This window comes from Euleptes europaea, chromosome 6 (genome assembly GCF_029931775.1).
Source record: "Euleptes europaea isolate rEulEur1 chromosome 6, rEulEur1.hap1, whole genome shotgun sequence".
NCBI lineage: Eukaryota > Metazoa > Chordata > Lepidosauria > Squamata > Sphaerodactylidae > Euleptes > Euleptes europaea.
Window position 1 is genome coordinate 84256344 of NC_079317.1, and position 15125 is coordinate 84271468.

At 40.7% G+C, this 15125-nt stretch overlaps 1 protein-coding gene across 1 annotated transcript in view; it reads right to left on the minus strand.

Moving 5' to 3' along the window:
• SWAP70 (switching B cell complex subunit SWAP70) overlaps positions 1-15125 on the minus strand; it is a 309546-nt gene that overhangs the window by 270366 nt on the left and 24055 nt on the right. The window contains exons 4-6 of the mRNA XM_056852163.1: positions 9854-10081; positions 5407-5553; positions 4134-4242 (exon numbers count right to left, since the gene is read on the minus strand). Of these exons, the coding sequence (XP_056708141.1) occupies positions 4134-4242; positions 5407-5553; positions 9854-10081 (484 nt within the window). The remainder of the gene's footprint in view (positions 1-4133; positions 4243-5406; positions 5554-9853; positions 10082-15125) is intronic.

Below are 15125 nucleotides of genomic sequence, written 5' to 3' on the forward strand. Positions count from 1 at the left end.
ACGACACAAACCTCTTTAACCACAATTGTTAAAACAGAATTTCATGCCTGGAAGGTGTCACTCCAACTCCTTGCAATGAGGCATAGTCCACTTGATTAAAAAAGATTTTGTTGTTATTCCATGGCCATCCTCCAGCCAGAGGTGTTCAGAATTACACTATGTTGTTGCAAACCCCAGATGAATTACATGTGGTCATACTACAGTAAAAGCCAACAAGATCTGCCAATGAAGGCTTTATAGTTACAGAAAGCATATACTTTGGCATGGCCAGGCATTACACACGGAACAGATGCCTGTCTGCTCGCCCCCTTCCCCACTCTCTCTCTCATACTCTCCATTTGAAGACAATTTTAGAACAGAACTGCGAGAAAAACTCACACCTGGAATAAAATCTGGTAGGGCAGTGGAGGACTAGAAATGCAGACCACAAGATGGCATCCCAACAGTGACATCCTATGCAGTTACACCCTTTTAAGACCACTGAAATCAACTCTGGTGTAACTCTGCGTAGGATGGCATTCTAAGGGAGAAATCCTAAGCATATCTACTGTGAAGGAAGTCCCGTTTTATTCAGTGGAGCTTACTCCCAGGAAAGTGTTCTTTGGATTGCAACCTAAGTGTCCTTAATTCCAAGTAAATAACACTGAACGCAATGGGACTTACTTTCAAGTTAACCTATTTAGAAAGGGAAGGGGAGGTGTAGTTTATATGCCAATACAGGCTTGTGTTGTGTGTTGTGAGTGGGAGGTGTAGTTGAATGTTGATGTACATGCTTTGCAAGCTAACTGAATCACTGATATTTCCAGTTGAAGAATCTCAAGCAGCAGAAGTGGGAAAGAAGTAGGAAAGTCAGGGACCCGTCACAATCACGCTGGGCTGATTGGAGTCATAGGTCAGCTATGGATTAGTATGTGGATTAGTATCACAGTGTCTACATTACGTTATTCATGAGCATAGGAGGCAAGAGCAAGCAAGCTTCAATACAAGGGATAGGTACAATAAGAGGGCTTGCCATCTACAATATGGAATTATTTGTATCACAAAAAAGTATTTGTTCAGAAACTGTACGCCAGGTCAACTATAAATGTTGGCAAACTCAGTATGCCAAGTCAGCTTGGAATGGGGTGCCGAACACAAGTCAGTTTGTGACTGAGTTCAGGATTTTGGCCAAAAGTCTCTCAGGTCCAAACGTCCTAGACACTGACCCATCTCAGCTCTCTCCATGTCATAATGACACATTTGGGGGAAAAATATGCCTGGGCAGTTACAGCCTGTTTCTCTGAGGCTTATTTTCCAACTACTTTTGAGTTAAAATTAAAAAATAATAAAAGCACATGCGTCTGGTAGTCTTCCAATGCTATTTGACATCATTCCTCATTTTAGGTCTGGAGCCTGTAATTGTCCAAATCTGCATTATAAAAGTCTGCCCTTGTTACTATAGAAAGACAAAACTTACTTTTCTGGCAAGCAAAAAGATTCAGCTATGATCCAGCTATAATTATAGCTGAAGTAGCTTTTGTACCACAAAAGCCAGATGCTAGTTCATTTCTGTACTTTATAGTTTCCACTGTGAGTGAATGAGAGAGAGAATTCGAAAGTGAAACATTTGTCAGGTTGCAGTTATTAATGTTTGGTACTTTTGCACTTCCTATTTATATTAAAAACTGACCACTTGTTATATGATGTGTTACCAATTAACTGAAAACAGACAATACTGGCAATACTCCACAGTGATGTCTCATATGTGCAAGGCCACCATTGAAGTTGTCAAGTCTTCTGTTAAGCCATATGGCCAGAACAGTTCATAAAGCTATTCTGCAACTGCAGAGTTCACTGCATAACAGCATGTTGTACAAAGACCAAACTAAAAATCCTATTTAAAAAACCCTTCCAGACAGCATCAGAAAAATGGACCATCTATTCAGTTTTTGTGCATGGGGCAAGAAGGGCTGTGGCTTAGTAACAGAGAACCTGCGTTGCATGCAGAAGATCCCAGGCTCAATCCCCAGCATCTCCACCTAAAAGGATCAGGTAGCAGGTGATATGAAAGCAACAGATATCCACATATGAATCTGTGGAAACACAGGTACCCTTCCTCGAGATGCACAGCTGGATCCTCCACATTTTTTTAGAAAACGGATTTTAAACAAGACTTCTATTTGTGAGCTGTCTCTTAATTAAGGGTAGCTGTGGTTTGGCGGTTTGTTTCATCTCTCCCTGGTTGTGATGTGATTATGCTGTGGAATTCTGCGACCTTTTCTTTAAGTTACTTTTATTTAGTCTCTTGCTATAGTTGTGTTTGCTTTTGTATGATTTTATGGGAGCTTAATTTTATTGATGCCTATTACCATTTTTTATTATAAGACTCTTCACAGACTTTGTAGCAAACAGTAGAATATAACTATATCAATAAACAAACAATTTAATACTATATTTTTGTAGGCTACTCCAAATTGATGTTTAATTTTTAAAAAATTAAGGGCATGGTGAACATGAGGTTGCATTCTACAAGAAACCTAATTATTAGTCACTGATGGAGCCCTCTAGTCATATATTTATTTTAAAACTTTTGTCCAGCAATGATTTCCATGGGGAGGAAGGCCAGAGAAGAAAGACGTGCATACTATTGTAATTTACCAATCAACTCTAATTTATTTTGAGAAAATGACTAAAAACAAAACCAAGATCAGATTAAACTAGTGTACATGTGAGTTTTTTTCATTTACCTGCAATTGTTGATGATGATCTGAATATTATTGCTTCTGGTATGTCAGAACTACCAAGTGTTATTGCTTTTTAACTACCCAAGCGTGCATATGATTGAATTCACATTATAATCTCGAAGTTTTACATATTTTAGGGTATATCACAAATGGTCTTAACCACCCAATTAGACTAGCACGGTTGCATCTATGCAGGGGTGCAAAAATGTGTCCCCACTAGCACCAGCAGTAGGCAGGATGGGACTGGATTAGGATTGCCAACCTCCAGGTACGAGCTGGAGATCTCCCGCTGTTACAACTGATCTCCAGCTAATAGAGATCAGTTTACCTGGAGAAAATGGTCGCTCTGGCAATTGGACTCTATGGCATTGAAGTCCCTCCCCTCCCCAAACCCCACCCTCCTCAGGCTCCGCCCCAAAAACCTCCCGCTGGTGGCGAAGAGGGACCGGGCAACCCTAGACTGGATGAGAACAGAGCCCACATGCAACTATCCTTGCTCTGCTCACTGCTGTCCCTGCTCCTTTCTCTTTGCTCCACTTCCCATATGCAAAATGTGTAAAGTGACAGTGCTCACAATGACCATCTCACACACACAGCCCAGAAGCCTCCCCCTTCCCTTTCTGAGCACAGCCATGCTATAATGGTTCAGCACAGCTGGGCTGCAGAAGTGCCTTTTAAAGGGCTGGGGGGTGGGGCATGCAGCTGCAAGCTGTCCCATGACATTTTGAAAGCAGAGTTTAGCGCCACACATACCCTCTCCTAAAGGACACTGCCCACATCCATCCTTCAGTTCCCCATTTCAACCTGGTCAGATATAATTTATTTTTAATCTGGTTTAAAAGAAAAAGCCCCCGGAAGCCCGTAAGTCGTACTCTAAATGAACATAATGTTGTAATAGTCAAGATCTAAATTTAGTCATTATGGGGTTAATGTATTTGTTTAGCAACATCATAGACCTGACCTCGAAGTGTAATCTGGCTTTTAGCCAATCCTATGTATTATTTGGCGCGTTTGACAAACTGATTTGCCAATTTTGAATTACGTCATTGTTTGAGTTGGTTAACGAGCTCAATTGGTTTCCTGTAGAGATTTTAGTAAAATGGCTAATTTGTAACTCAGTTGTATAGCCAGTTGCCGTCCGTGCCTAATTGTTTGTTGGTATGTAACCTAATGTTTTAGTAAGCCGACTATGAAGAGCTTAGGAGTTTATTATTTTATCAGGAATTTCCCGTTTTACCTTTTCCCTATAGACCAGATAAAGTTTGTTACTTTGATTAATAACTACCGTCTCAGCGTTATTATTTTCAACACATGTGGATGTTCCCTTTAAATGTGGGGGCTTCCTCTCTCCTTGCGGGGAAAAAATCCCTATGTGGAAGCAACTTCATAAAGTGAAACTTATAACCTTACCTTGTATCCACTCCTGCTTCTTCTTCTTATCAGAAGCACTAATCTCAAAACATTTCTCTAAACTTTTTATAAGGAAGAGGCATTTCTTTCCATCTTTGTCAGGCAAGGCCTAAAAGCAGAAAATGAGTTTCCTATTAAAAACACTAATTCACAGCACTGGAGGAGACATTTGTAAAGATATTATTTGAGAATAACAGGCTGTTGGCCATATCTACATCTCAGCTGCCAGCATGCTCTCTGTCTATTGTTGTAGTGTTTCTCAAAAAGAAAGTGTTTTTTCTATTTTGGTCTCTCCTATGCCAAGAGATTGACCTCTGCAGTAGAAGCTGCACTGCTCATATATCACTGTTATGATCAATATGGAGATTGGGGGGCAAATGTGCAGGCTGAAGACAAAGGGTATGGGATTACAAGGACACCTCCAATCCCACAAAGAATATTTGCAGGGACATGCGCTAACACAACCAGTACTTAAGGTTACCAACTCCAGGCTGGCAAATTCCTGGAAATTTGGGGGCAGAACCTGGAAAGGAAGCTCAGCAGGGATGTGATGTCATAAAGTCCACACTCCAAAGCTGTTATTTTCTCCAGGGAACATCTTTGTAGTCTGGAGATCTATTGTAGTCTCGGGAGAACTCCAGGCCCCACCTGGAGGTTAGCCACTTTACCAATACTACTTATTTATTCCTGAGATACTCAGAATCTTTGATTCATAAAAATGAAAGAGATCATACATCTGCTAAGGCAAAAGCGTAACTAGAGTGGAGTTACACGGGCACCTGCTCTAGGCACAACCTGGGCAGAGGTAAAAACTGGGTTCCAAAAGGCAATAATATCTTTACATGTACGAACATAATGGTTTCTTTTAGTTTGCAAGAGATCTACATCCTCACTGCATGCGTATGCTTCTCTATATTGTGTGTGTGCTGTGTTAAGAGCCATCAAGTCGCTTCCGACTCATGGCGACCCTATGAATCAGTCCTCCAAAATGTCCTATCTTTGACAGCCTTGCTCAGATCTTGCAAACTGAGGGCTGTGGCTTCCTTTATTGAGTCAATCCATCTCTTATTGGGTCTTCCTCTTTTCCTGCTGCCCTCAACTTTCTCTATATTACGATATATGATCACAACGTTAATTTTATATTATGTACTCAATGAAGATTAAAAACCCAGCCCTATAGGTTGAAACAAATGTTCTTTTAATGAGTTCTCCTGTTATCTGTCCTCTGGAAAAACATTGCCGTTACTGCTTCAGAGTTCCACTGTTGTTTTACCTCTACGCTACAGTTGTCATCCAGTGAAATGTCTCCTCTTTTGTCTTTTAAATCTTCACTCACATAGTATGAAATAATACCGGGTTTTAGCACAAACCAACGTTCTGTCCAGTTTTTCCTTCTGTGGCCCTTTTTCCACATATAGCCCTGTGAAATATAAAATGATTAAACTGAAGGCCTTTTCCATTTCCATTTATATTGGCATTAGAATTTCTGGCTTACAGCTTGAAGTACAAATCCAAACACAGTTAATGGAAGCGCTTCAATACATTCCAATGAACAGGAATCAGGCTCTTTAACATCTTTTTAAGTGTTTAGAAAAGCAACAAAAGACGGCAAATCATCAAGGTCACTCCATTTTCCCTCCCTATGTGGGAAAGAAGTTTTATAATTAACTGAGTCTGTATAACCCAAGCAATATGAAAATGATAAAATGGCAAAGCACTACTCAGAACAATAACCTTGTGTAAATTAAGAGCCATGGCTTTGTAAACTTGCAGAAACCAAATAAGTAATGAAAGATTGAGAACATATATGGCTTTCACACAACTTTCCATTTTATTGCATTATTTCTCCAGCTGACATCAACCTCAAAATAAAGCTACAGATCAACATAGTTAAACTTTCCTGAAGCTATTATAATCACTTAATTCTACAGAGCCAACCAGCATCCACTGGAGAAACAAACGACCGACAATACAACTCTTTCTGTGGGCACATCTGCACAGGAACGTCCAACACACAACACTTCTGGTTTTAAATTTTGGAGTCAAACTGAAAGCACAGTAGAAGATTGCGAAGTGGAAGAAAAGACATGCAAAAGCACATGCAAAAACTGCTTCAATCTCTCTCACTGTGTCGATCAAACACCACAGCCCATTCTTGTTATGCTATGATCTCCTCGTTACCATATGAGTGGGCACAGGACCAGAGTCAGTTCAGTTCGGAGTGTATAGTCCACAGGACCCAAAGGGACTCAACAAGCAAATTGTGCAGATGCCACCCAACAACAAAGGCAATACCCAGATATATGCACAATTGCACACTCATCCACATTCTTCGAAAAGGAAAAATGCCCAGGAGAGTACGTTTTCTTCTCCTTTTCTCTACAGGATGTGCATTTATTAGTTTTGTTTTTTAAATAGCGTGTAAGAATTTGGCACTTTACCTTGCTCATACCTCATTTGGATGCAAATAATGAATGAAAACATCAAAACTGCTCTGTTGTATATTTTAAAAGACAAGGGTACCTACCTACTTGGTATATCCAGTTTGGATTAAGCTATTCAAAATAATATGGTACAGAAAAAGAAAAAATGAAAGTTTAAAGACAGGCCATTTCTAATATTTACACAAACTTATGATTGACGGCTTTAAGAATGATATTAAGAAGATACCCTATTCTCTACTGGTATTCAGAGCTTCAGTAATACTATTGCTGCTTGCCCTTAACCTCCTGCTCCTTAGCTATACTACCACTTGATTATTTTTTGTTTCTCATAGTGTTATTTGCAAGGAGGATCAGAGAAGACACAAAACGCTCAAAGCTTAGCTAATCAAGCTGGTGAGAAAGAGGAATGTTTTCCCTTAGAAGCTAACCATTTCCAGTTAATAACCAGCTAAGGAAGAATTCAGACAGACATTTGCTTTTCTTCTCCTTTGAAAGCTGAAATTAATGAAATGCTGGACTAAAACAATTTTCCTAAACTAACTCGGGTTTTTAAAAAATTACTACCAGCCATAAAAATTACTACCTGCCTCTCTGTACATACAGACCAGAAGGCAGCCCTAACTTAGATATGGCAGAAGGCAGCACTTGTGTCTTTGTGAAAAAGGTGGACTATAAAAGAAGTAATAAATGAAGCGGCTGAATGTCAGCCTTTCTGCCTAGGAGTTAATTCTTGGGGCTCTTATTATTTTTGGTTGCGATGCAGCAGAAGTACAGGGAAAGCACAACAGTGTCACAACACTTTCAGGCTGGAGCTCCTGGCATCCAAAAGCTTTACTACAGACACAGTTCTACTATTCACCTGCCCCACTAAAGCCAGCGTTACCCACTTTGGGCTACTAATGGCAAACCTGAATTAAATTTTATATATCGGTTATATATCTGGAACACAAGGATTGTGAAAAATAGCCATCTCTGACAATGCACCCTTTTCCTTGTGCCCGTAAATTTACTGCTGGGCAAAAGAATGGCAAGTCTGGACCAATTAACTTATTCTGGTGACTGGTGGGTCACTGGAGGTAAACCCACACCCATCCACTCTATTCAATTCTCTCTTTTCAGGTGTGTTTAAAGGCAAGTAGACTTTGGACATGTTATGATCTACCATCAAACACTTCACTGGGGTTGGAGGCAGGCATCTATTACCCTGAGAATCAAACGCTCTATCAGCGCCTTTCTTAACGCAGTGGCTTTATTTCGCAGGAAGCTTGACTTGTTAATCTTCCAACTAAAAAAAGGTAGTTTTAATGCAAACATAGTAAGCTTCCTGGCTAGATGGAAAACTTCCACTGAAGGAAACTGCTTTTATTTAGGGCAGCATTTGATTAATTTAGTATTGCTATTTATCGCCAGTCATAAATTTTGATTTTAATTGGGTATTTTTATGTATTTTTATGTTTATTGTTTTGTTTACAAGGTAAGCCACCTTGAGTTCTGTAAGGTAGACAGGCGACTAATAAATATTTTAAATAAATAAAGTGCTAATGAAAGGTAGGATAGGAATTTAAGAATGATGTTTTAGGCACAGGCTGTCTTGTATCTTTGAGCAGGAGTGTACAATTTTATTTGGTACATGACCAGTAGAATTACAAAAAGTCTAATACACAGTTGTATCTAACCCGCCATCCAAATGCAATGGATGGGATACAACACCCCACAATAAAATTTGAAGCCAACTATAAATATAGAATACATATAAAGCCCAGCAAATCGCCTAAATAAAGTTATCTTTACTAGGTAGCCCCTTATTTAATCACCACTTTATCTTCGCGAATTTTAAGGGCTATATTTGAGCAGGAGTAGAATTTGGTTATCCGCTGGATTCTGTCCAGCGCTGCAATTCTACCTTGTCACTAAATGAGCCTCTCTCATGTGACTTAATAAAAGGGCATTTCGTCTCGATGACACACCAACTAAAATTCCCTCTGGAAATGCCCCTGCATCATCTGATAATGAATGGTTAACTGTGCAGCAAGGCTGAACAATTCTGATCACGGTACAGTCAACCACTGGCCACCAAAACAAGCTCTCTCTCGCCTGTGCACCTGGGCCTGAGAAGACTTTTGCTTCCTCTTTATCTGCCACAGGGCCACATATTACAATCTGCTTCCTCCGGTTCTAACTGAATGGCTGTGGACTTTAACAAGCACTGCACACTTTGGGTAGAATTTGTGTGTCACTCAATGAGAGTCATTGGAAATTCTGCAGAACTTGCCAGTTGCCTATTTTTTTTTTTAGCATTCCATATATTAAAGGCGGTCACTGTATTACAAACCAGTTAAAAGTAAACTTTTTTTGTAAAGCAATCATCTGCAAAATAAAAGTGTTTTTTGTTCCTGTACATATATGACCTAGGGATAGCCACAGAGGAAACAGAGACAACTGTGAATTGGCAGAAAAGAACACAAGTCTTTCAATTCATATTTAATTGCATTATTCCCAATTAAATGAATTACTTGTTTGGCCAGTCAGCAAGTGAAAGAACAAAATTTCTGTGATGTTTTCTCTTGCCCAAAACAAGATGCTTCTTTTTTTCTGGCAAGCCTAAGGAGAGCACACACAGGACAGCCACGCCAACAGTGCATTCCTGAGATATTGGCATTCAGAGATGGCAGGGAGGAGGTGCTGCTGCAGCGCCTCCTAACCTGTTTCCCCAGCGCTGAAAGAAAAAAAAGCCTTTTAAAGGCTTTTAAAATTTTAAATGGGGCTTTTTGCCCCATAGAGAAAAGCAAAGCTGCGCCTGCTCTTCTCACCACTGGCGTACCCAGGGTGAACGGGGACAAAAGGTTGCCTAAAGGCAGCTTCTCCCCCCAAAACGCCCCAGGAACGCCTCCCGGGACTGCCCAAGAATGCCGGCACAGGCCTTTACACTGGTGGGACGCCAGTGGAAGGCCCCACCGGCGTTCCAGGGTGGCACTGCGGCGGCAGCGCCCAGCACCCGGGCCTCCACGGCAGCACTGGGACCACTAACACTGGCGTAAGTAGCCCAGGTGCCGGTGCGGAGGGCCTGAACACCGGCGCACCGCCTTCCTGGGCTCCTAAGGGCTTTCGCCCTCGAGGCTCAGGAATGCGCTGCAAGTGATGCTGCATGTAGTATAAGCCAGAGACCAAACATTGTTCGCAGATTGAGCATTTGTATCATTCGACATCATTCCCAGCAAGATACAGTCCTATGCAAAAATAACTGCATTTATGTTAGTGTTTTCAGCAATCATGTACCTGTTTCAAGACATCTAATATAAGTTCATTGAAGACTTCATTAATTGCCATAGATACTGTTTGTCTATCCATCCCTTTACTGAACCAACCACTTCCAATGAGCTCAATCAGTTCCCAGGCAGAAAGGCCTTCCCGATTGGCATCCAGGCTGATCTTGTAATGTTCAAACTGCTCTTGGTGCCACCCTGATCCCATAGCTTCTGCAAGCTTCTTAAGCAGGTATTCAATCTGTAGGGAGACAGATAACATTAAAGCAAACAACCATCAGGTTCATTCCTGTAAAAAAGGTAAAGGTCCCCTGTGCAAGCACCAGGTCAATCCTGACCCATGGGGTGACGTCACATCCCGATGTTTACTAGGCAGACTATGTTTACGGGGTGGTTTGCCAGTGCCTTCCCCAGTCATCTTCCCTTTACCCCCAGCAAGCTGGGTACTCATTCCTGTACTAGGATTCTAATCAAACATCCAAAAATCCTTCATCAGCAATGCTTGTGTAACATCATTGGCCTGTTTTTAAAGTTATTAGAAGCTTAGCTTCAGCTTCAGGGAACCAGTGCTTCCAGGAGCACACTGCCCTACTTATGTACAAAGTTTAAATAAGCAATAAAAAATTGTGCATGACAGCAAACCACACACAAATGACCCACATGTCCTTATTGTTTAGTTGGCAAAGTAAGTATATAAGTAAGAAATATAACCTTCAAACCCACAAACAAAAAACTAACGACATGGGAAATGTGGGTATTTCCTGGTGAATTTTAAGAGGCTCAAAGTGAAAGGTCAGAATGTTTTACTTTTACCAATAAGCGTTAGGGCCAACTGACTACCCTCATTGCCACCTTTGCAGGATGTAAATGTCAAAAACAAGTCTTAGGACACAAAGATTTCTAATGTTTCCCACTGGTCTTCTTAAAATCATAAGAATTATTGATAAATGTCAACATTCACCAGGTTTTTAGAATTTACCCAAATAATCTGAGCACAGTGCTGTATTCACACAGTAGAAGATATGGAATACTCTTGATCATTGAGGTGGATTTAATAAATGTCCTGGAGAAATTCAGGATGGTGTCTCTCGGAGCCAGAAATTGGAATCAAATGCCTGTGATGCCCTGCAAGCCCCTGGCCACCAGAATCAAGCCCATTACAAACATAGACTACAAACGATGATGCTAACACCCAGTCTCAGAAACCAGACATAACTCCCTAGGGATTTTTTTCCCCTTTATACAGAAAAGTAGTTTTCAACAATGCATTTGATAGAGATAAGGATTTAGTTTTAAGATGTTATAAATGTGGGTTTTGAGTTTTAAGACATTATACATGTGAGTTTGTGTCAACCCAAATGCTTCCATGGGTGGAAGGATTTCTACACGTTGATCATGACTTTTTAACTGCCTTCCTCCCAGGGGGTATTTGGGGCTGCATCGGGGGGGGGGGGGCAAGGAAGTCAACTCAGATTTTAAGAATCTATACAACTCAGATTATAAAATCCTTGTTTACAACATCAGGTTAATTCTGATTTGTTTATACATTCAGAAGGCAACACAACCAAAAAGCTGGAAAAAAGCTGGAAATGGGGGGTGGGATTTGTTCTTACACTATGCCTGCCACCTCTGGACCTTGGACAACTAATCATTTGGACAATATTGCTGTGGGGTATCAAGTGGACCAAAATAAATGCCTCACATTTCAGGATAATAACCCAAAGGGGGATGGTTACAAATGTTATGCCTAAGAACAAACCTAAGGTAAGGCTATTTATCCAAACTAACATGCACCGTATTCTTGGAAACATGCCTTGAAGACAATATTGCTTTCCTCTGCTCAGGAGAGAGGCCATGATTTAAGAACAATGTGGAAGCTTATCTGGAGATCCAAGATACGGTGCTATCAATCCTGAACCAGTGTCTGAAATCAACAAAGTGACTAGATGTGGGCAAACAAACTGAAGCTTATTCCAAGTGAGACAGTCTTGGTCAGCATATCAACTGATCTAGGGCTAAGTGAGGAACCTGTTGATTGGGGTTATACTCTCCCATTAGAATCGGGTTTTTCATTTGTGGTTGTTCCCAGATCCTTCACTGCTTGTTGATGTCCAGAAGGTAAAAATGGCACCTTCTTCCAGTTTAGGATGACAGTCCAGCTGTGCTAATTCCTGAGCTGCTTCCACATGGGGGCTCAAAACGGTTTCATCACTGCTGAAGCAAACCTACACTGCTCCCTGCTGTCTCCTTTCCACCAAGAGACAGGCTTCTTTTAATAAAGGAAAAAAACCTCTACATGGGGGAAGCTTTTCTCCATTTAGGAAAAAAAATCATTTTCTATTGGAGGAAGTTTTTCTCTGTTGAAGGAAAATTTAGCAAATACGATTCTGTTTAGTAGAAAGAGTCACAGGCTCCAACTCACAGTGTTTGGACTTAGCAACAACCAAGCCTGCATTTGATTTTATTGATTACTGATGCAATTCTTGTAATTTCCCTTTACCTATTATTTGATTCCTTACTAGTTCTTATAGTTTTACATGTTTTAATTATTTTATTTACATTGTTGTTATCACTTAGCCTTGATGTACAAAGAGGCAGGATATAAGTGTTTTACATAAATACCATGTTGCTGATTTAAAGGAACTACCGTATTTTTCGCTCCATAAGACGCACTTTTTTCCTCCTCAAAAGTGAGGGGAAATGTCTGTGCGTCTTATGGAGCGAATGTGTGTGAATCCGGCCCCGGGGAGAAGGGCAAAGCTGCCTAGGCAGCACAGAGCAGACCCGCCCAACAGCTGAGCCTCGGGACTGGGAAGCACGGGGGGGGGGTGCGGAGGCTAAACTGCTCTGCGCTGCTTAGGGACTCCCGGGAAGGGGGGCGGTGGATCTTTAAACTGCACTGTGCTGCCTGCCCAGGCAGCGTAGAGCAGTTTAACCTCCCCCCGCGCTTCCAGGTCCCGAGGCTCAGCTGTTGGGCAGGGACCCGCCCAACAGCTGAGCCTCGGACCGGGAAGCGTGGGGGGAGGGGGGAGGTTAAACTGCTCTGCGCTGCCTAGGCAGGCAGGAGTTCCTGGAAGCCGGGTGGGGGGGGTCTTGAAAGTTCTCCATGCTGCCATGCCTGGGATGGCAGCGTGGAGAACTTTCAAGACCCCCCGCCCGGCTTCCAGGGACTCTGCTTTAAAGCCTCCTCTAAAAACTAGGTGCGTCTTCTGGTCAGGTGCATCTTATGGAACGAAAAATACGGTATGCAAAACAAGAGTATCCTTTAATGTATCACCATCTTGCACATAGGCAAAACACCTTCAAATATCTCTTTTTGAAAGAAACAGGAAGGAAGAAGATCAGTAAAAATCATCCCACCTTACTGTGTGGGAGACAAGTAAGATATGTGTAAGATGGTATATGTCATAACCACATTATTTATAATTAGATATTTGGCACTAGCCACTTGATCTGCCAATTGTTTTGCATAACTGACTTGCAGATAATAGCAGTGGGTGTTGATTATGTGACATTAAAAAATGACCCATGTTAAGGCCTGGAAGGAAATCTGGGACTGAAATGGATTTTTTCAGTGCCGCTCCTGGACTTCTTTCAATGTTTCCAGTAGAAAAAAATGAAAGTTTGAGGAAGCGCTGGAAAAAAAATGGTATGAGATATTTTCTCTTTTGGAATGAATGAAATGTTTTTGAGCACAAGGTTTTATTCACTTAGATTGTGTAGTATCTTATGCAGCTTCATGTTTTAATGTAAGACAATATACAGCATTAAATATTAATCCCTGTGTTTTCTGCAGACATATACAACATATTTGAAGGACATGTTTACTAGTTAAATGTGACTAGTTTTGTCCACAATCAATACACTATAATGAGTGTATTGAATAGCTCATTTTTTCAGTGTTATAAAGTTCAAGTTTATATCCAAGTATGCAGCCACTCTAATGTGACTGTAAGAAAATAACATCATTCTTTTCTTTACTACATAATTTGTATTTTCTGTTCTTAAATCTTATTTTTTCTTACCTCTCAGACAATAAAAACATTTGCTAAGAAAACATACAGTGCAGCAGTTTGCCTCTCTCTTGTATTAGGTGCGTTTACAAGTTTGCTTATAGAAAATAAGGGCATTTATACTTATAAATTCCATAACTATGCCAAACAAAACAATGGCATATGCTAAGTTATATATGATGCATTCTATATTGTTAAAGTTGTAATATAAGTTCAGGCTTGATAAGAAACTACTGTACATATTATAATTTTTCCAAAAATTTCTCAGGCCTTACTCTGGGGGAAAATGGTATTTACCTCCCATGGTTTCAACATTTAACAAAAAACAAAACAAAAATGTTTACATCTCTATTCCCATATTCATAAGTCTGCCTGATTTCTCCTCCAGAATCATTTTGTTGACACATGTGAGAAATGTGTGTGTGTGTAAACTGCCCTCAAGTCCAGAATAACAAAAGAGAGAAGGAAGTAATACAGTGAATTCAGAGCCGCCAAAAGGGGAGGACAAAATTCCAGGGGTCCATGACTTCTAGGGGCCCATCAGGTTCTCTGAATTCCCAGCTCACATTAAAAAAAATTATCTAGGCTAGAGGCTTAAAAAAAAAAATGAAAGCCAGAAATTCAGATAACCTGGTACACATATTTCTCATAACATTGATATAATAATATTCCAGTACCAAATCAATTTTTTAAAGCCTATTGTGGCAAGAAAGGAAATGGACAATCTCAGGGGAAATGGCTACCATGTGGAGTGAGACAGCCTGAAATTTCCCATCCGCACATCAGCCATCCAGGCTTTACTGCGATCTCTCCCCAAGCTTCAGAGCACAGCAGACTTGAAAAAGAACAGAGAATAGGTGGGAGTTGCACAAATGCACCATGGTGCTCTGGGGAAGCAGGAAAAACCCTCGCTTCACAACAGCATTGAAGCCAAGGCAGTTGACCCCAGTGGAAGTAGGGTTGCCTTCAATTTGTGACTGGAGAGGGAAATTATGGATGTATATGAGGATGGCCACATTAACAGAATTCCTACATGGAAATGATATGGAAGAATTCAAAAAAACTTGGGCAAAGGCCATCACATATTGGGATAAACTGGCAAAAATGGATTTTACTATTTTAGTTAGTGAGTTATAGAAACAAGTTTACTTACTTTTCTATTATTACTATTAACAATTTTCAAAACTGTTTAGACACTTCTGCGGAAGTCAGGTGATGGGTCACTTTTTAAGGTGGGTGGAGGGTCAAAAGGGTATTTTTGCTTTGTTGAAT